Raw genomic sequence first — 20,805 nt, forward strand, 5'->3', positions numbered from 1 at the left:
ACCAGTTGGCAGAGTACAATTTGTGTATCCCTCAATCTTTTGTTTGCTTGCAAAGCGCCCACTCAGTTTTCCTCTCTCCTCCAAACCCCAGAGTGCTACTAAAATAGGGGAGGCATGAGTAGATGAACATTACCACCTAAACCCGCCGCACCACCTTGCTTCTACAGCTGAAGTGCTTTAAAGAAGAATACCAATTCCACATCATAAAATAAAATCACACCTTATGAAAAATAACTTTTGTTTTGTTCTTTTCACAACAGTTTTTAAAATGCTTGATTAATCCTCATATTTGTATCAGAAATACTTTTTTTTCCAAAATATAGTGAATGCTATTATGCTATATTCTATTAAGTAGTTTTTATCAGTATAGTATAGTTCATGAATAATAACATTTTTCATTACTAAATCATTAGAATGTATACCAGTTTAATATTTTATGCAGATAAATGGAAAATACAATAAAAACCTATTTCTTTTCGTGCAGTTATTCCAATAGCAGACCTACTTATGAATTGTTGCTGATAATGTTGTCAGATTTGCTTGTTTATTTATTTTACATCACATGAGAAAACAACAACAGAAACTATCCCTGTTTCCTGTCCTGTTCCCAAGTCTGGTAGTGTGGCCTGGAGTTGAGTGCCGGAAGAGGAGTTTGGAGCAGAGTGTGGAGAGCGTGTGAGTGGAGTGTGTTTCATGGACCTTGTTTCCTTCTTTCCCTTCTTTCCCTGGATCCCTGGAGCCCCAACCCCTTACACTGTATATATTTTCACCTGGTGTTTTTGTATTACTATTGTACTGTTGACTTTTCATTCTGAACAAGCTGGTCTGCACCTGAGTCTGTTCCATCCCCATGACAGATACATACATAATACTCATGTCTGTCAAAATATCATAAGCTTATTGTTATAATAGCAACTTGTCTTTTTGCGTCCTAAAGTGTTGACAACAACAACATGCTTGTGAACGTGTTTAATGCCATGGTTAAAATTAGTATGGTTGTTATTGCTAATAAACCTTTTTATTATGTGTAAAATTATCATGTGTTTGGTCTTTGAGATAAATCAATAGAAATCATTTTAACTGATCATTCTTCAGGTGAATATTCAGTAGTTTGACACTGATCAATAAAACATCTCTTTGTTTTTTATATTCATAAAAGATGTGGTATTAAATAGTACTACAGAAAAATTTTAAATTAATTGGAATATTGATTTTATAAATTATCTTGTTTTTTGTGGTCATATAAACAGCTAACTGTTGCTGCAAATACAGTCAATAAATGTAAGAGAAACACATTTTTAAAAATCCTTCCTCATGTATCCATGTAAACCTTTATTTAATGCTTGATGGGGTTACTGACAGCTCTGTGTTCAGTAGTCTGTGTCTCCTCCCTAGCTGTAGTCTGGCATGGTTTTGGGTCATTTGACCCAGCATTTAGAGTTTATGGTGTTGTAATGTTTCAGTTTTCTATCATTTATTATTGACTTTAGTCCTTGCTTTAGTTATATTTCTGTTTCCATGTTTTCTTGTCAGTGTATCTTGTCTCCTTTTTCTGTTTACATGTTCCCCTCCTTGTGTCTCATTTCATGTCTCCCCTGTCTGTCATGTGTGTTTATGCATGTTCTCCCAAGCCAGTCATGTCCCTCTCCCTTTCCTGAGCTCTTCAACCTCAGTTCTTGTCCCCTCGCTCTCTCTCTTCCCTTCGTGTTGCTCATTCCCTTGTGCTCTGCATACAGTCATGTCATTGTTTTCGTTTCCCTTTTCTGGTTTTTAACATAGTTCTACTTTTCTTTACTTTTTGTTTATATTGTTTGCCATCAATAAATGGCTTGCTTTTCATGAAGTTATTCCTGCTTCAAGTGTCTGCTACTGGCTTCACACCATGTACCGGCCACCCGGCTGTGACAGTAGTCACTTCCTGTTGTAACAGTTCAGTGTCTCTGCAGTGTGACTGAGGGAGGTTTTTGTACGACTACAAATCACCGTGTGAACACTGGCCCGTTATGCACACTAAAACAGTAGTAAACTGCTGCATCTTCAGCCTGAACTCCACTGATGGTCATAGAGAAGTCAGAGCTGCTTCCACTGCCACTAAATCGAGATGGTGTTCCTGACTGAATTATGCTGCCTTGCCTTATTAGGAGCTTTGTAGTTTGTCCAGATTTCTGTTGATACCAGGACAGACAAGGTTTACCACTACAAGTTCCAACAGCTGGGTTGGTCCTACAGGTCAGAGTGACAGTGGATCCAGGAGTAAATGTCACTACTGGAGGTTGAGTCACAGTCATCTGACCGCTGCATCCTGCAGACAAAAACAAATCATTCATTTATCAGCAGAAATCAATGAGAGAAAAAGCAGCACATCATGTTTGAAATGTTGCTGAGTGAATGAACCTGTAAAACAGCAGCAGGTCAGCGTCCAGATGAGGATGGTGATGAGAGTCATGGTGGTTGTGCTTTCTGCTGTGTTGACTGACAGATGTGAGTCCTGCAGTGTTGAACTCACAGGACTATAAACCTTCTCAGTTCTCTGGAGGATCAGCTGATGATGCAAAACCTCCTCTCTATGGAAATGATTTCTCTGCTCTCAAAACAATGAGGACACCGTGGGACGTGGATTTACATGAATTATTATTACATTATTCATTACTATTATTACATTATTATGGTCCCAAATGAACAATAAGACATAAATCTGAAAAGGTTTTTTTTGTTTCATCTGAATTAAAATGGTACTTTGGTCGGCACATAAACAGTTTTTGTTTTTGGATCAACAAAAATCAATACAAAATCTATAGTTCTCTTGTTTTAATATTTAACCCACGATTTTGCATTTTTATAGAGTTTGAAAGTCATTTTAAAAACATACCCAATTAAGAAATATTATAGAAAACACAGAGGTTGTAAAATGATAGCTTTACTAGAAAAAAAAAAAGTGGTTAGATGCTGAGTCCAGCAGGTGTTTGTGCGACTACTTGATGACTTTGAATCACTGTGGTGGACTTTCTTTTCTGCCCCATTAATGAACTTTAAATCTTGATGTGGTTGTGGACAAATGTTCATGTGTCTCTGCTCTCTCCTCCTTCAAGCAGCTCTCTGTGACTCAGCAATGCTGCACTTTAGTTTAAAGATAAGCAGAAATATATTAGACACATTTTATACCTTCTAATCTGCTCTTCTACAAAGCTGCTTAACAACAACAAAAAAATGAAAACAATGCAAATTGAATTTTAATTTTGGCATTCTGGCTAATCTTTTTCTTTTAAACTCTTTATATATACATTTGGAGAAAGTTAGACAAACCTCCGATCCATTTCCATTTTTTATTCTAAGCTGAACTGACAGGGTCCTGATGTGTAACTGCTCCCACCTCCAGCATGGCTCTTCCACAGTGATGAGAAATGGTGTACTTGAAGCCCAGTACAGGAGTTGAGTGTGAGACAAGCAACCTGCCACTCTTAGAAATATGTGTTGTAAGGTTTGAACAAACAGCACTGCTGTACAGAGTTGGCAACATCAACTTAGAGAGTGATATGTAACTTAGCTGGTGGGTAGGGATGTTGTTAATTAGTAACAGTATGATTATTACTGCAAATACAGCTTTCAATGATGAGTAACATTATTTTGGCCTTTCAGATATAAATTGGTTGAAATCAAAAGATTCCAACTGTAGATTCATTATTTTGACAATGATCAAGAGAAAATCAGTGTTTTTTATTCATTATACATGTGGCAACATACAATGATAATGATGATGATGATAATGAAATCTTAAAACAGATTGCTTTTTATCATGACCAGGTAGCTTGATATGAATATAAATATAAACATTTATGCTTCATCTGTTTATACAAAAAGCAAAACTCTTCATGTGAATACGGTCAAGTAATGTAATGTTAACAGAAAATGACTTGATCACAGCAGATGCTTTTAAAATTCTTATTCCAAAATGCCTCAATAGACACGACGTGTGTAAATTAATTTCTTTATTTCGTGCTTGGTGAGGTTACTGTCAGCTCTGTGTTCAGTGGTCTGTGTCAGAGTCTCTCCTACTTCAACAGCTGCAGTCAGTTCCTGCTGCAACAGCTCAGTTTCTCTGCAGTCTGACTGAGGGAGGTTTTTGTACGACTATAAATCACTGTGTAAACACTGCAGCACTGTTTATTTCATGGTAACTCTTACAGTAGTAAACTGCTGCATCTTCGGCCTGAACTCCACTGATGGTCATAGAGAAGTCAGAGCTGCTTCCACTGCCACTAAATCGAGATGGTGTTCCTGACTCAAGCGTTTTTGCCCATTTTATTAGGAGTTTTGGGGCCTGTCCAGGTTTCTGTTGATACCAGTACATAGCATCATCACCATCATCAAATCTGTGAACAGCTTGGCTGGTCCTACAGGTCAGAGTGACAGTGGATCCAGGAGTAGATGTCAGTACTGGAGGTTGAGTCACAGTCACCTGACCGCTGCATCCTGCAGACAGAAACAAATCATTCATTTATCAGCAGAAATCAATGAGAGAAAAAGCAGCACATCATGTTTGAAATGTTGCTGAGTGAATGAACCTGTAAAACAGCAGCAGGTCAGCGTCCAGATGAGGATGGTGATGAGAGTCATGGTGGTTGTGCTTTCTGCTGTGTTGACTGACAGATGTGAGTCCTGCAGTGTTGAACTCACAGGACTATAAACCTTCTCAGTTCTCTGGAGGATCAGCTGATGATGCAAAGCCTCCTCTCTATGGAAATGATTTCTCTGCTCTCAACACACTGAAGGAAACTTTGTGACACAAAATCAAAAGAAAAATTGTTTGAACTAATACCATTAAAGATTTTATGGAATAGACGAAAATATGTTGGAAACATTTACATATTTTTAACACCTAGATTAAAATGGCCCTCTGGTTTGCATGTTTACTTTTTGATTTTGCTATCAACAAATACAATATAGCTGTATAGTTGTTAATTATATTGTCATAGTCTCATAATTCATTATTTTTTTAATCCTTTCTAGTTACTATGTTAAACAGTGTTCTTTATATTTAAATAAAAATGTGTGATGTGAAAATTAAGTTTTGTCTTTCAGTTCTTCTAACTAAAAATACAATTATGATAATCATGATTTAATTTCATTAAATAATTTTAAGTCACTTTAGTTAAATCATCTTCTGCATTTAATAAGGTGTACTGTGATGTTTTACATCAAGGTTCATTTTCAGTGGTTAGAGGTTTGTTCAGAGTGCAGGAGGTTTTTGTACAGCCACTTAATGAGTTTGTATCACTGTGGTACACTTTTGGTGGAGGAACCAAACTCATCGTTGGCTGTAAGTACCAGAAATTTGTCATTTTTGAAAAATATAGTAAAACAGAACTTTGATCAAATTCAGTGATTATTATTAAGTGTATGTTTGGAACATTTTGGAAGAAACTTTTCTTAAATCAATATTCATTCAGTCTTTGAAGGAACTGAACTTACAGAAAACACATTTTTATGTTCTTTTTGGTTCATTTTGCTTCTTTCAATATTATCTGGTTGCAACATTAAAAGCTGTGTTAGTGACGTTTTAGTTCACTTTAATTTAAAATGTATTTTTACTCATGAATTATAAAATAAAAACAAATATTGAATTATGTTTTGTCGACTTATATTAGAAAAAAGAAATTAACTCAGTATATTTAGATCAATTTTGTGTTCATGGTTGATCAATTTTAAATGAAGTTTAAAGGAAGTGAAAGAAACAGATGTGAAGTTTTAACTGTATTCTCATGAGTGCTTTAGCTTTGTCAGTTTCAAATAAGAAAATAATCACAGGGTCAAGTTATTAAGTGTAACACATCATGAAAAATAAAGGTTTGATCAGTAATCACTGACAATATATTTATTCAGATTTTTGTACATTTGTATGTCTTTTTTCGGAATTTATCTTTATCTTTGTCTTTATCTTCAACCTTTTCTCCTTCAGCGGGTGTGGTGAGGCCCACCCTCACTGTCCTCCCTCCCTCCAAAGATGAAGATAAACAGAGTAGTGCCGCTGTGGTGTGTCTGGCCACCGGGGGCTTCCCCTCAAACTGGAAGGTGGGGAGCACCAGCACATCCTCAGGGGTTTCAACCAGCCTGGAGGTCTTGGGGACAGACGGCCGCTACAGCTGGAGCAGCACCCTGAGCCTCTCTGCAGACCAGTGGAGGAAGGTGGGCTCAGTGAGCTGTGAGGCCAGTCTGAGTGGACAGAGCCCCGTCACTCAAAGCCTGGACCCTGACCACTGCTCAGAGTAGAGCTTCAGCAACACTTCCTGTCTGCATATGATGTGTTTTATAGTTTGATGAAGCTACATGTTTCTGCTGTTGCGATATTTCTGCAAACATTTGATTTTCTAATGATGTGCATGCTAAGTTTATCAGCTAATATTATCCATGTTGACTTTAAAAACATGGTGTAAAAAAAGTAAAAACACAAAATAAAATCACAGCTTAAGAAAAATCACTTTTGTTTTGTTCTTGGGGAGAAGCTTTTAAAAGCTTATCTTATCTTTTGAACGTCTAAGCACATCCAGTCTGGTTTTCTCAAGGAATTAATACTGCAGAAATCTGACTCAAAGTATCATCAAAGAACACCACATGTTTTCTTGCCTCCCTTTGTGGCCTTCTGGCAAACTGTAGAATTAATATTAAAATTTTATTAATCAAATTTAAAGCCCTTCATGGCCAGGCTGATGTTTGTGCAGCACCACTGCTAACAACATGTTATTGCAGTCAGTCGTTTGAGGCTGTAGCAAATACATTGTTCTGCATTTTCTGCTCGTTTTAGTTATCCTGATCATTTGGTTATTTAATTTTGACCTCTGTTGACACCAGTTACTTTTAAATATGTGTTTATGTATGCTGTGATAGAAAAACTTATTTCATAGAATTTGATTTTATTTAAAATATGAAACACCTTATAACTTTGTGATTTAAAATGTACTGTATGAATAAAATTATTTTCATATTACCTTATTATCCACAGAAAATTAGAATTAATACAAAATGTAGTGAAATAAGGATAATATGTTGCAGATTCTAAACAGTGTTACTTAATTTGAAATCTTCTTAATGATGTGATCAGGAATGAATAAATATTTTAATTTCCACCTCTGAAAGTGGACTCAGTGAACCAGTGATGCATGTCAGAGTCTGTATCAGAAGCTCACAGCTGCAACACTGCAAATAGTAACTGAGGGAGGTTTTTGTACGACTCTGTATCACTGTGTGCGCTGGCCTACATAAGCTCCCATACAGTAGTAATCTCCTGCATCTGCAGCCTGAACTCCATTGATTGTCAGAGTGAACTCAGGCTCAGAGCCACTGCTGCTGAAATGACTCGGAGTATCAGATTCACGGCTGCTGATTTTATTTCAGTGATGAATAGAAAGATGTTCTAGCTTTACAGAGGGCTTTCTTATAATGCAGCAAATTAAAGCTAAATGATGATCTTCTAACTTTGTTATATGCCATTTTGTCTCCAGCTTATAAGTTATCTGCTTTAAGGTGCGTGTTTGAGAGTTATAACAGTGAGTCAAGTACTTTTGATTTGAGGTTCTCTTTTTCACATGAGCTACAGTAACCAGAGTCATACTTAGTGAGGAGGCAAAATTATTAACAAGATGATCGACCTCTGTTGGAGTAGCGTTCAGATATCTGCTCTGCTCTGTGTTGGTACAGGGCATTGAAGATGATAACAGTGAGTGAATATTTCAAAATTCCCCCAAAGAAGTGTAGATGAGTATTTAGTGCTTGGTGAAGTTACTGTGTTCAGTGGTCTGTGTCAGAGTTTCTTCCTCGTCAGCAGCTGCAGTCAGTTCCTGCTGTAACAGCTCAGTGTCTCTGAAGTCTGACTGAGGGAGGTTTTTGTACGACTACAAATCACTGTGTGAACACATAAGCACTGTTTATTTCATGGAAACTTTGACAGTAGTAAACTGCTGCATCTTCAGCCTGAACTCCACTAATGGTCATAGAGAAGTCAGAGCTGCTTCCACTGCCACTAAATCGAGATGGTGTTCCTGACTGAAGCCTTTTCGCATATCTTATTAGGAGCTTTGGAGTCTGTTCAGACTTCTGCTGATACCAGGCCATACCCTCATCACCATCAGACCATCTGTAAACAGCTGGGTTGGTCCTACAGGTCAGAGTGACAGTGGATCCAGGAGTAGATGTCACTACTGGAGGTTGAGTCACAGTCACCTGACCGCTGCATCCTGCAGACAAAAACAAATCATTCATTTATCAGCAGAAATCAATGAGAGAAAAAGCAGCACATCATGTTTGAAATGTTGCTGAGTGAATGAACCTGTAAAACAGCAGCAGGTCAGCGTCCAGATGAGGATGGTGATGAGAGTCATGGTGGTTGTGCTTTCTGCTGTGTTGACTGACAGATGTGAGTCCTGCAGTGTTGAACTGACAGGACTATAAACCTTCTCAGTTCTCTGGAGGATCAGCTGATGATGCAAAGCCTCCTCTCTATGGAAATGATTTCTCTGCTCTCAACACACTGAGGGCAATGTGGGCACAAAGTCAGAAGAAAAATTGATTGAATTAATACCATTAATAATTTTATGCATTAGAGAAAAACATATTTGGAAACATATTGACGTATTTTTAACACCTGGATTAAAATGGCACTCTGGTTTGTATGTTTACTTTTGATTTTGGTATCAACAAATACAATATACCTGTATAGTGTTCTTAAGTATATTGTCATAGTTTCACAATTCATGATTTTTTGAGGCATTTCTGGTTGCTGTTTTAAACAGTGTTTTGTGTGTTTTAAAAAATTAATATGAGAAAAGGAATGTGAAAGTTACGTTTTGTCGTTCAGTTCTTAATACTAAAACTACAGTAATGATAATTATGATTTAAATTCATTAAATAATTTTAAGTCACTTTAGTAAAATCATCTTCTACATTCAATAAGGTGTACTGTGATGTTTTACTTGAAAAAAAAAGGTTCATTTTCAGTGGTTAGAGGTTTGTTCAGAGTGCAGGAGGTTTTTGTACGGCCACTTAATGAGTTTGTATCACTGTGGAGGACTTTTGGTGGAGGAACCAAACTCATCGTTGGCTGTAAGTACCAGAAATTTCTAATTTTTGATAAACATAGTATTTATTAAACATTTAAAACAAATCTATTAAACAGAACTTTGATCAAATTCAGTGATTATTATTAATTTCATGGCAACATTTTGGAAGAAACTTTTCTTAAATCAATATTCATTCAGTCTTTTAAGGAACTGAACTTACAGAAAAAAAATTTGATGGTTTTTTTTTGGTTCATTTCACTTTAAATATTATCTGGTTACAATATTAAAAGCTGTGTTAGTGACGTTTTAGCTGACTTTGATTTAAAATGTATTTTTACTCATGAATTATGAAATGAAGACAAATATTGAATTATGTTTTGTCGACTTATATTAGAAAAAAGAAATTAACTCAGTATATTTAGATCAATTTTGTGTTCATGGTTGATCAATTTTAAATGAAGTTTAAAGGAAGTGAAAGAAACAGATGTGAAATTTTAACTGTATTCTCATGAGTGCTTTAGCTTTGTCAGTTTCAAATAAGAAAATAATCACAGGGTTGAGTTATTAACTATAGCACATCATGAAAAAATAAAGGTTTGATCAGTAATCACTAACAATATATTTATTCAGGTGTTTGTACATTTGTATCTCTTTTTTCGGTTATCTTCAACCTTTTCTTCTCCAGCGGGTGTGGTGAGGCCCACCCTCACAGTCCTCCCTCCATCCAAAGAGGAAGACAAACAGAGTAGTGCCACTGTGGTGTGTTTGGCCACCGGGGGCTTCCCCTCCAATTGGAATTTGGGCTGGAAGGTGGGGAGCACCAGCACATCCTCAGGGGTTTCAACCAGCCTGGAGGTCTTGGGGACAGACGGCCGCTACAGCTGGAGCAGCACCCTGAGCCTCTCTGCAGACCAGTGGAAGAAGGCGGGCTCAGTGAGCTGTGAGGCCAGTCTGAGTGGACAGAGCCCCGTCACTCAAACCCTGGACCCTGACCACTGCTCAGAGTAGAGCTTCAGCAACACTTCCTGTCTGCATATGATGTGTTTTATAGTTTGATGAAGCTACGTGTTTCTGCTGTTGCGATATTTCTGCAAACATTTGACTTTCTATTGATGTGCATGCTAAGTTTATCAGCTACTATTATCCATGTTGACTTTAAAAACATGGTGTAAAAAAAGTAAAAACACAAAATAAAATCACAGCTTAAGAAAAATCACTTTTGTTTTGTTCTTGGGGAGAAGCTTTTAAAAGCTTATCTTATCTTTTGAACGTCTAAGCACATCCAGTCTGGTTTTCTCAAGGAATTAATACTGCAGAAATCTGACTCAAAGTATCATCAAAGAACACCACATGTTTTCTTGCACACACAAAACAAACACAAAATAAAATCACAGCTTAAGAAAAATCACTTTTGCTTTGTTCTTGGCGAGAAGCTTTTAAAAGCTTATTTGTGTGCAAAGTCGGCGATCGCTGTTGACCTTTGAAACTAAAGATAAAGTTACCAACTAAAATCCAGCTGTATACTGGTGAGGAGTTGGAAAATAGCCATCATTAATCGAACATTGTCTTATATATTGCCAAATGTAGCTGAGTCTCTGCTGCCCTGCTACAGCTGAACTTCCCACCTCCCAAATAAAACTTTAACACCTGATTACAACCCTGTGGTAGGACACTGATAAAACAACAAAAACAACATTTTCATGCATGAGATGCAATCATTGTTAAGTTAAAATCAAAGTAGATGATTTTTATTTCAGTTAAAAACTGTGTACAGGGTCTGGGTTCAATATTTGGTTTTGATGCCTATATGAATTTTCTGTCCGTTTATTGACTAAGACTTGAATTTTGAGCCTCTAAGCCCATCCAGTCTTGTTTTCTCAAGGAATTAATACTGCAAAAATCTGACTCAAAGTATCATCAGATCATCAGATCTTCTCTTGCCTCCCTTTGTGGCCTTCTGGCAAACTGTAGAATTAATATTAAAATTTTATTAATCAAATTAATAAAATTAACCAAATACATTTTTCTGCAATTTTTGCTCGTTTTAGTTATCCTGATCATGTGGCTGTTTAATTTTGACCTTTGTTGTCACCAATTAGTTTTAAATATGTATTTATGTGTGCTGTGATATAAAAATGTATTTCTTATAAGTTGATTTTATTTGAAATGTGAAACACCTTATAACTTTGTGATTTAAAATGTACTGTATGAAGAAAATTATTTTCATATTACCTTATTATCCACAGAAAATTAGAATTAATACAAAATGTAGTGAAATAAGGATAATATGTTGCAAATTCTAAACAGTGTTACTTAATTTAAAATCTTCTTAATGATGGGATCAGGAATGAATAAATATTTTAGTTTCCACCTCCGAACGTGGACTCAGTGAATCAGTGACGCATGTCAGAGTCTGTATCAGAAGCTCACAGCTGCAACACTGCAAATAGTAACTGAGGGAGGTTTTTGTACGACTCTGTATCACTGTGTGAACACTGGGCCTTCATACACTCCCATACAGTAGTAATCTCCTGCATCTGCAGCCTGAACTCCATTGATTGTCAGAGTGAACTCAGGCTCAGAGCCACTGCTGCTGAAATGACTCGGAGTACCAGATTCACGGCTGCTGATTTTATAAAACAGCAGTTTGGGAGGCTGTCCAGGTTTCTGTAGATACCAGCTGAGATCATCATCAACTCCTTTACTGGCTGTACAGCTCAGAGAGACCGTCTGCCCCAAAGCAGCAGCCTTAAATAGAGGAGACTGAGTCACAGATGAACTGGCATCTGATCCTGGAAATTAAAATATGTTACTTTGTTAAAATGACAGTGTGATGTAAAGTACAACATAACAGAATACACAGAACCACATCACTCATCACCTTGAAGTCTGAGCACGATTGTGATCAGCAGTGAAGTCAGCAACATCATCATCATTATGATTAATCTCACTGTCAGAGACTCTGCACAGACGTTTCCTGCTGCTTCTTCTTAAACTGGTTTAGGATCAGTGAAGCGCAGCAAGCATTCAAAACACAACCTGCAAACAAATACCTGTGTGTGTGTGCGTGTGTGAGAGAGAGAGAGAGAGTGTGTGTGTGTGTGTGTGTGTGTGTGTGAGAGAGAGAGAGAGAGTGTGTGTGTGTGTGTGAGAGAGAGAGAGAGAGAGAGAGTGTGTGTGTGTGTGTGTGTGTGTGTGTGAGAGAGAGAGAGAGAGAGAGTGGTGGGTTGGGGGGATTGTTAGATGCAAAGTGAAATAATCTGTCAACACTGTTATCAGTGATCATCATCTCAGTAGTTTATTACAGGATCAGAATCAATAGAAATACTTATAGAGCGTCACAATGTTTAGATATTTTTCAATTTTTTCAGTAACAAAAGATCAGGGATGTTTGTAATTTTTCTAACAAACAGCAGGATCAGTGTTCATCAGTGGTTATTTATTAAACTTAAGTTGCAATGGCCTTAATGAAAAATACTTGTGAGCTGATTTGAAATTGCTGATTGTTCACTTATTATCTCATTTAGCTTTCTAAAGCTTTCACTGTTGCTGAAATGAAGTGTGTAGGTTGGGGGTGGGGGGTACACTTGTGTTGTGTTTAAGTGGGCTAGTTATTCTCATTGCAGTTGAACACTCTACACCTGCAGCCTTCAGCCAAAGTGAAGGAATTTTTTTATACAGCCATAAATCATTGTGTAAACACTTCACTACCATGGTAACCCAGACAGTAATAATCTCCAGCATCTACTGCCTGAATATCACTGATGGATAAAGTGTACTGAGAACCAGATCTGCTGCCTTGGAGTCAAGATGGAGTTCCTGAGTTTGGGAGGCTGTCCAGGTTTCTAAAGGTACTAACTAAGTCCAGCAGCTCCCTGTGGCACTAATGGTCACAGTGCCTGACAGATTTGGCTTAACAGAGTCAGAAAACTATTGGCAAATGACTTTGAAATGAGAACTAAAATGATTTGAATCTTGAAGAAAGAACAACAGAAAATGTATCAGGTTAAATCGGAGAAACATGAACATCACGATCAGAATTAAAAACAAACAAATAAAATAATTCTCACCCTGACTCAGAAAGCCAAACATTATAATCAGAGTTACTGGAAACATCACTTGACCCTGACCACTGCTCAGAGTAGAGCTTCAGCAGTTACACTGCGACCCAGTGTTTTCTGTTTTTGTTTTAAGTTTTATTCTGGGAATTGTGGCTTTCTGTCTTGTATTTCCTCTTTTACCTCTTTTAAAACACCCACGTCCGGTCTTCAGTGTTTTGGGTTTTGCTTCACTGTTGTCTTTTCTAATTAGGTTCAGCTGTGTCTCCCTCCTGTGTGCCATTATCTTTTTACTTTTGTGTGTATATTTAGTGCGTGGTTACCTCTGTTCTTTGTCGGAGCGTCTGCGTATCGTTCTGTGTATCATGCCTGTTGCTCATCCTGTTCATCTACCCCAGTGTTTTTCCAGCTACGTTTCCATGTTTCAGGTTGTTTAGCTTTTAGGTCTGCAGATGTCTGTGAGCACACAGAGGAGAGATCTGAGCAAGAGCAAATACCAACAACTCAGCGAGAGGAGCTGTTATTATGTGTGTATATGGATATTAGCAAACACTGAAATACATTTCTTGCACGCAACAATGAATTTTGTTTGCTCAAATTAAACTTTTCTTCACTCAAAATCATTTTCTCCTCAAAATGCAACATTTGCGCTTGCAAATTTTCTTTATGTGCGCTCATAATAGAGGCACAAAAAGCGCTGCCATAGCCATCTGCTGTGACCGGTTGCGGTGAGGGACACCTTTTAAAATGGTAACTGTAACAAAATACATTTACCCATATTTTGTATTAAATATGTGATGCCGATACATGCATTCCATTACTCTCTAACACTGGAGGCCATAAGAAGATTCTGTTTCTGTACAGTGATGAGCTCTGAAACCTGAATGAAACTCTTGAAATAAGCCATTCCTCTGCAGATGATCTGTTAGCTGTTTGACAACTACTCTTTCAAGAATTTTTGATATGAAAGGAAACTAAGACTAATTAGCTAAGACTGCAGGGTCAAGAGAAGGCTTTTTAAGTAACTGTTTAACTACAGCCAGCTTGAAGGCCTGTGGTACATAGCTGATTACTAGAGACAGGTCGATCATGTTTAAGATTGAAGCATTAATTAATGGTAGGACTTCTTTGCGCAGTCTTGTAGGAATGGGGTCCAAAAGACATGTTGATGGTTTGAGGAAGCAGTTACTGAAGTTAACTCAGAAATACCAACTGACTCTAAATGAATATCAATGGTACTGAAAGTAGCTGTAGATAATATTACATCTGTGAGATGATTATGAGTATTTCTTTTCTCTAATGGTTCAAATTTTATTTGTGAAGAAGTTCATGAAGTCATTACTAGTTAACGTTAAAGGGATGGTTGAGTCAACAGCTCTCTGACTTTTTGTCAGCATGGCTACAGTGCTGAAGAGAAACCTTGGGTTGTTCTTATTTTCTTTAATCAGTGATGAATAGAAAGATGTTCTAGCTTTACAGAGGGCTTTCTTATAATGCAGCAAACTAAAGCGAAATGATGATCTTCTAACTTTGTTATACGCCATTTTGTCTCCAGCTTATAAGTTATCTGCTTTAAGGTGCGTGTTTGAGAATTATACCACGGAGTCAAGTACTTTTGATTTGAGGATCTCTTTTTCTCATGAGCTACAGTAACCAGAGTCATACTTAGAGAGGAGGCAAAATTATTAACAAGATGATCGACCTCTGTTGGAGTAGCGTTCAGATATCTGCTCTGCTCTGTGTTGGCACAGGGCATTGAAGATGATAACAGTGAGTGAATTATGTTCTTAAATTTAGTTACAGCACTTTCAGAAAGACATCTACTGTGATGAAGTCTACTCTCCACTGCTGTGTAATCAATTATTGTACTTAGAAAAGGATTAGACAAGATAAGGTTTTCAGGAAACACTGTTAAATGTTCAGTTTCTATGCCATATGTTAAAACAAGATCTAGAGTGTGGTTAAAGTGGTGGGTGGGTTCTTTTACATTTTGAGAGAAGCCAATTGAGTCTAATAAGGGATTAAATGCCTTGTTGAGGCTGTCATTTTTAGCATCTACATGAATGTTAAAATCACCCACAATAATCATTTTATCTGAGCTGAGCACTAAATCAGATAAAAGTCTGAGAAATCAGGCAGAAACTCTGTGTAAGGCCCAGGTGGATGATAGATGTGAACAAATAAGACGTTTTTTGGGGGGGTTTTCCAGCTAGGGTGAACAAGGCTAAGCATCAGGCTTTGAAATGAATTAAAACTCTGTCTTGGTCTGTGGCTGGTTAATAAGCTGGTGTGGGAAATTGCTGCCACACCGCCCCCTTCAAGGATTCTTGGGGGTGTTGATTCATTTAAACTAACTTAATCATCCTGCTGTAACTCAGACTTATTCTTCCTGCTCTTTAATACAGAACTGGAATTGTCTTCAGCAGGACTACATCAATCAGGCAAAAAACTTGCCTGCTATTGGTTGGTCCCATTTTTGCTGCTAAAACAGCCCTGAACAGTTGAGACATGGACTCCATTAGATCTCTGAAAGTGTCCTGCTGTATCATTCAATTCCTGTAAGTTGTAAGGTGGGGCATCCATGGATTGTGATCCATGTTTTTCGAGCGCATCTCACACATGTTTTGTTGGGATTGAAATCTGGAGAATGTGGAGACAAAGTCAACACTGCAAACTCATTGTTGTGCTCCTGAAACCGTTTCGGAACCATTTTTGCTTTGCAGGAGAACACATTATCCTGCTGAAAGAGGCCACAGCGAATAGGGAATATGATTTCTATGAAAAGTCTGCTACAATGCTTAGGTAGGAGGTAAGTGCCAAAGTAGAATCCACATGGATGGTAGGACCCAAGGTTTCCCAAAAAGATCACTCTTCCTCCTATAGTGAATCCTGGTGTTCTCCAGTTAAGCAATGCACACACATGTTATTTAAAAGAACATGTGATTAATCAGACCACATTGGCATGCCCATTGTTGGCGCTTTTAGTGGTGGGCACCCTGACTGGTCTGTGGCATTGCAGCCACACACACAACAAACTGTGAGATAAGATAAGAAGAAGAGATAATCAGTGTTATTCACTTTCCCTGTCATTGGTTATAATGATATGCCTGATCAGTGTAAATACAGACCTTCTTACAGTCCTTTTGCATAGCAAGTAAATAATGTCTGTCTCTGTGTGTGATGGCTGCAAATGCAGTCACACTAAATGAAAAAAAATACATATATATGGAAAAGAAAAAAGTGAATTACAGTGTTTTCATCTGCTGACAATCAATCAAATTTTTTTTTTTTTTTTAGAAAAAAACAAAACAGGAACATGGCTTTGGTGTGCTGGCAAAACATACTACCTAAACTTCTATTAAACTTCTTTTTTCTTTTTGTCACATGCACATGTTTAATCCACATTATGTAACCCAAAAAACCAAAGAAGGAACCTGGTGTCAAGTGCCAGGAAAGGTTATTAACTCTAATCTCATCATGATCTGATGATGAGATCATGATTCCTTACATATGACAGACTGACACCCACGATAGTCAACATGAGCTTATTGCGATAACCACAGCTTGCCCATTTGGTACTTCAGGTTTTGTACTGACAGAACTACTGATACAGCAGCACTCCAAGGCTTAGCCAAGAGAATTGGTTGAAAGTAGATCTGTGATAATGCAAAGATCAGAGAGGCTCCAGCCCAGGGCATGACTATGAGTTTTAAAGAAAACTTTGTGTGAGAGAGATCACTGCTAAAAAGTGTTGACAACTACAAGTTAAAGCTTCGTTCAAGCTTTAATGATCTTCATGGGACGATATTGGGAATATAAAGCTTAAAAAATACAAAAACAAACTATAAAATCTTAATGTAATGTGACAATTAGGGGAATGTAAAAAAGAAACAAGAAAACTGTGAATTGGTGGAACCATATGTTTAAAAATAAATCCTTATTTAAAAAAATTCCCCCAAAGAAGTGTAGATGAGTATTTAGTGCTTGGTGAAGTCACTGTGTTCAGTGGTCTGTGTCAGAGTTTCTCCCTCTTCAGCAGCTGCAGTCAGTTCCTGCTGTAACAGCTCAGTGTCTCTGAAGTCTGACTGAGGGAGGTTTTTGTATGACTACAAATCACTGTGTGAACACTTCAGCACTGTTTATTACATGGAAACTCTGACAGTAGTAAACTGCTGCATCTTCAGCCTGAACTCCACTGATGGTCATAGAGAAGTCAGAGCTGCTTCCACTGCCACTAAACCGAGATGGTGTTCCTGACTGAAGCGTTTTTGCTAATTTTATTAGGAGCTTTGGAGTCTGTTCAGACTTCTGCTGATACCAGGCCATACCCTCATTACCATCAGACCATCTGTAAACAGCTTGGCTGGTCCTACAGGTCAGAGTCACAGTGTTTCCAGGAGTAGACGTCACTACTGGAGGTTGAGTCACAGTCACCTGACCGCTGCATCCTGCAGACAAAAACAAATCATTCATTTATCAGCAGAAATCAATGAGAGAAAAAGCAGCACATCATGTTTGAAATGTTGCTGAGTGAATGAACCTGTAAAACAGCAGCAGGTCAGCGTCCAGATGAGGATGGTGATGAGAGTCATGGTGGTTGTGCTTTCTGCTGTGTTGACTGACAGATGTGAGTCCTGCAGTGTTGAACTGACAGGACTATAAACCTTCTCAGTTCTCTGGAGGATCAGCTGATGATGCAAAGCCTCCTCTCTATGGAAATGATTTCTCTGCTCTCAACACACTGAAGGAAATGTGGGGCACAAAATCAAAAGAAAAATTGTATTGAACTAATACCATTAATGTTTTTATGGAATAGAGAAAAATATATTGGAGACATATTTACGTATTTTTAACACCTAGATTAAAATCGCACTCTGGTTTGTATGTTTACTTCTGATGTTGGTATCAACAAATCCAATATACCTGTAAAACTGTCTTTATTATTTTGTCATACTTTCGGAATTCATATTTCTTGAAGCGTTTCTCTTTGCTGTTTTAAACATTTTTGTGCACGTGTGTTTTTTTAAATAAATATGTGTAATGTTAAAATTAAGTTTTATCTTTCAGTTCTTAATACTAAAAATACAATTATGATAATCATGACTTAAATTCATCACATACTTTTAAGTCACTTTAGTGAAGTCATCTTCTGTATTTAATAAGGTGTACTGTGATGTTTTACACGAAAAAAAGGTTCATTTTCAGTGGTTAGAGGTTTGTTCAGAGTGCAGGAGGTTTTTGTACGGCCACTTAATGAGTTTGTATCACTGTAGTTGACTTTTGGTGGAGGAACCAAACTCATCGTTGACTGTAAGTACCAGAAATATTTACTTTTCACAACTACAAGGATTTACAAAACATTTTATAACATTTTTAAAAGATATTTGATTAAGTTTGGTTTATTGTTGTTGATCATTTTCATTATTTATAAAACAAAGTTGATCTCACAGTCTGCAAAATAACTTCCCAAAAATCAGAACTCATTCAGATTTACAAATATCAGAATTTATGTAAAAAAAAAACAACACAAAAAACCAAAATATCTTTTGTTCCCTTTTCATTTTAGGGTTCTCTGAAAAGTTAATTAATGTCTTTTTAGTTTTTTCCAGTTAAAATATTTCAGGTTTGGTTATTTTCAACCTCTAATTGTGAAATATGTTCATCTATTTCTTTATTGTTTTTATTTTGAAAATAACTTTTTTCCAAACATTAATTTATGGAATCCCTCCAAAATAAAAACTCTCAGTAAACACATACCAGCTTTGAGTTCATGGATGATTGATTGTACTTGTAGTTTAAAGGAAGTGAGAGAAGCAGATGACAAAGTTTAAACTGTACATGAGGGTTTCAACTCTGTCAGTGTAACATTAAAAATTGTCACATAGATGAGTTATTGACTGTAAAACATTACAGAAATAATAATATTCGGCAATCAGCAATGATTAAAAACCATGTAGGTATTTCTTTCCTGCTTTCATTCTTATGTCTTTGGTTGCTCTTCTCCCCTCTCTCTCCTATAGTGGGTGTGGTGAGACCCACCCTCACAGTCCTCCCTCCCTCCAAAGAGGAAGACAAACAAAGTAGTGCCACTCTGGTGTGTCTGGCCACCGGGGGCTTCCCCTCAAACTGGAAGCTGGGCTGGAAGGTGGGGGGCACCAGCACATCCTCAGGGGTTTCAAACAGCCTGGAGGTCTTGGGGACAGATGGCCGCTACAGCTGGAGCAGCACCCTGAGCCTCTCTGCAGACCAGTGGAGGAAGGCGGGCTCAGTGAGCTGTGAGGCCAGTCTGAGTGGACAGAGCCCCGTCAGTCAAACCCTGGACTCTGACCACTGCTCAGAGTAGAGCTTCAGCAACACTTCCTGTTTGCATATGATGTGTTTGATGAAGCTACATGTTTCGTTTGTTTTAATTTTCATGACTCTCTATTGTCTATTGTGCATGCAGATATCATCTGTTTATTCATATTGTGTTTTCAAACCATGCTATAAAAATCAAGTCTGCAGCACAAAATAAAATCCCAGTTTATGAAAAATCACATAATGTTTTATCCTTTTATTCTTTAAGTAACCAAACCTACTCATTCTTGACTTCTCTGCTGTTCAAATGTCAATGTTTCTGAGAGATGTGTTGTATTTTGCTGCTTTGCACAATCCACTGTTAGTTGCTTTAGACAGAGCACCTGTCAGTGCTTCACCACAGAGTCCACGATCCTGGATTTTCACAAAGCTGAAAGCCGTAAAACAGCAGGGTTATTTCAAGAGACTTTCTTATTTCTCTTGTTTTCATTTTTAAACCATGATTTTACATTTTTATTGTGATTTAAAGTCATTTTTATAACTTAACCAATTAAGAAATATTACAGAAACAATCTCAAAAGAAATGAAAATGATTTGGTGGTAAACAGTTTTTTCAACACAGAGGTTTTAAAATGTTTGCTTTACTAGAAAAAAAAGTGGTTAGATGCTTGTTCAGAGTCCAGCAGGTGTTTGTGCGGCCACTTAATGACTTTGAATCACTGTGGTGGACTTTTTGTGGAGGAACCAAACTCATCAGTGTGAGACTAGACAGGTAAAGTTTTGTATTTAGCATTTAAGGTTGGTAGCTGCTCAAAGTGAATCAGTGGCACCAAACTTGGCAGGGGATTAAGACATTCGTTAACTATGGTCTTAAGGGTGAGGCAGGTAGGCCGTTTTTAAGTTGGCACAGCATGTACACCGTGTGTGCATCTAATATGTCAGTGTTGATGGATGCTAATGAGATCTTTGTGTGGTGAGTGTTTTGTGCTGTGGCCTTTAGTGTTGCGGAGAATGTGGCTACTTTGGTTAGATCACTTTTGAGTGATCATTGTGTGGCCATAGCTCTCTGTTTGTGGTTGGTCGCTAGCATGCTTGCTTTACTGAACTTTGGAGTTTAAAGTAACTTGTTGTGGTATAGGGCCACTTGTATGTGACCATTTGTGTGGGGGAGACAACAGATCACTTGGTTGTGATTATTTGTTGCTACTTTTGGTTTTGTGTTGTAGCAGGTCATGTAATCGTTTTGGGTTTGACTGTTGTGCTCCTTTGTGTTGGTCACATGTTTCTTTTTGTGCGTTCAGAGTGGTAACTTCAAAATCTTCATGCAGGGGTATACCCAGTTAAAAATGCCAACTAAAGAAATGTGAGTATTTAGTTTTGTGTTAGGAGAACTGGTAATA

At 37.5% G+C, this 20,805-nt stretch overlaps 6 gene segments (V, D, J or C); 3 read left to right on the forward strand and 3 right to left on the reverse strand.

Annotated features, from left to right (window-relative positions):
• Nucleotides 1–4,135: 4,135 nt before the first annotated feature.
• LOC134644653 (immunoglobulin kappa variable 4-1-like) lies at nt 4,136–4,614 on the reverse strand. The segment is given in 2 exon segments: nt 4,136–4,470; nt 4,563–4,614. Coding segments are annotated over 2 exon segments (387 nt in total).
• Nucleotides 4,613–6,389, forward strand: LOC134644654 (Ig lambda chain C region-like). The segment is given in 3 exon segments: nt 4,613–4,649; nt 5,201–5,317; nt 5,957–6,389. Coding segments are annotated over 3 exon segments (465 nt in total).
• A 1,504-nt stretch (nt 6,390–7,893) lies between these two features.
• Nucleotides 7,894–8,372, reverse strand: LOC134644656 (immunoglobulin kappa variable 1D-16-like). The segment is given in 2 exon segments: nt 7,894–8,228; nt 8,321–8,372. Coding segments are annotated over 2 exon segments (387 nt in total).
• A 582-nt stretch (nt 8,373–8,954) lies between these two features.
• Nucleotides 8,955–10,244, forward strand: LOC134644657 (immunoglobulin lambda constant 2-like). The segment is given in 2 exon segments: nt 8,955–9,093; nt 9,736–10,244. Coding segments are annotated over 2 exon segments (462 nt in total).
• A 1,287-nt stretch (nt 10,245–11,531) lies between these two features.
• On the reverse strand, nt 11,532–17,700 carry LOC134644659 (Ig kappa chain V region 3381-like). The segment is given in 3 exon segments: nt 11,532–11,842; nt 17,437–17,556; nt 17,649–17,700. Coding segments are annotated over 3 exon segments (483 nt in total).
• On the forward strand, nt 17,699–19,451 carry LOC134644660 (Ig kappa-b4 chain C region-like). The segment is given in 2 exon segments: nt 17,699–17,735; nt 19,129–19,451. Coding segments are annotated over 2 exon segments (360 nt in total).
• Nucleotides 19,452–20,805: the final 1,354 nt, after the last annotated feature.

Source organism: Pelmatolapia mariae, linkage group LG16_19 (genome assembly GCF_036321145.2).
Source record: "Pelmatolapia mariae isolate MD_Pm_ZW linkage group LG16_19, Pm_UMD_F_2, whole genome shotgun sequence".
Taxonomy (NCBI): domain Eukaryota; kingdom Metazoa; phylum Chordata; class Actinopteri; order Cichliformes; family Cichlidae; genus Pelmatolapia; species Pelmatolapia mariae.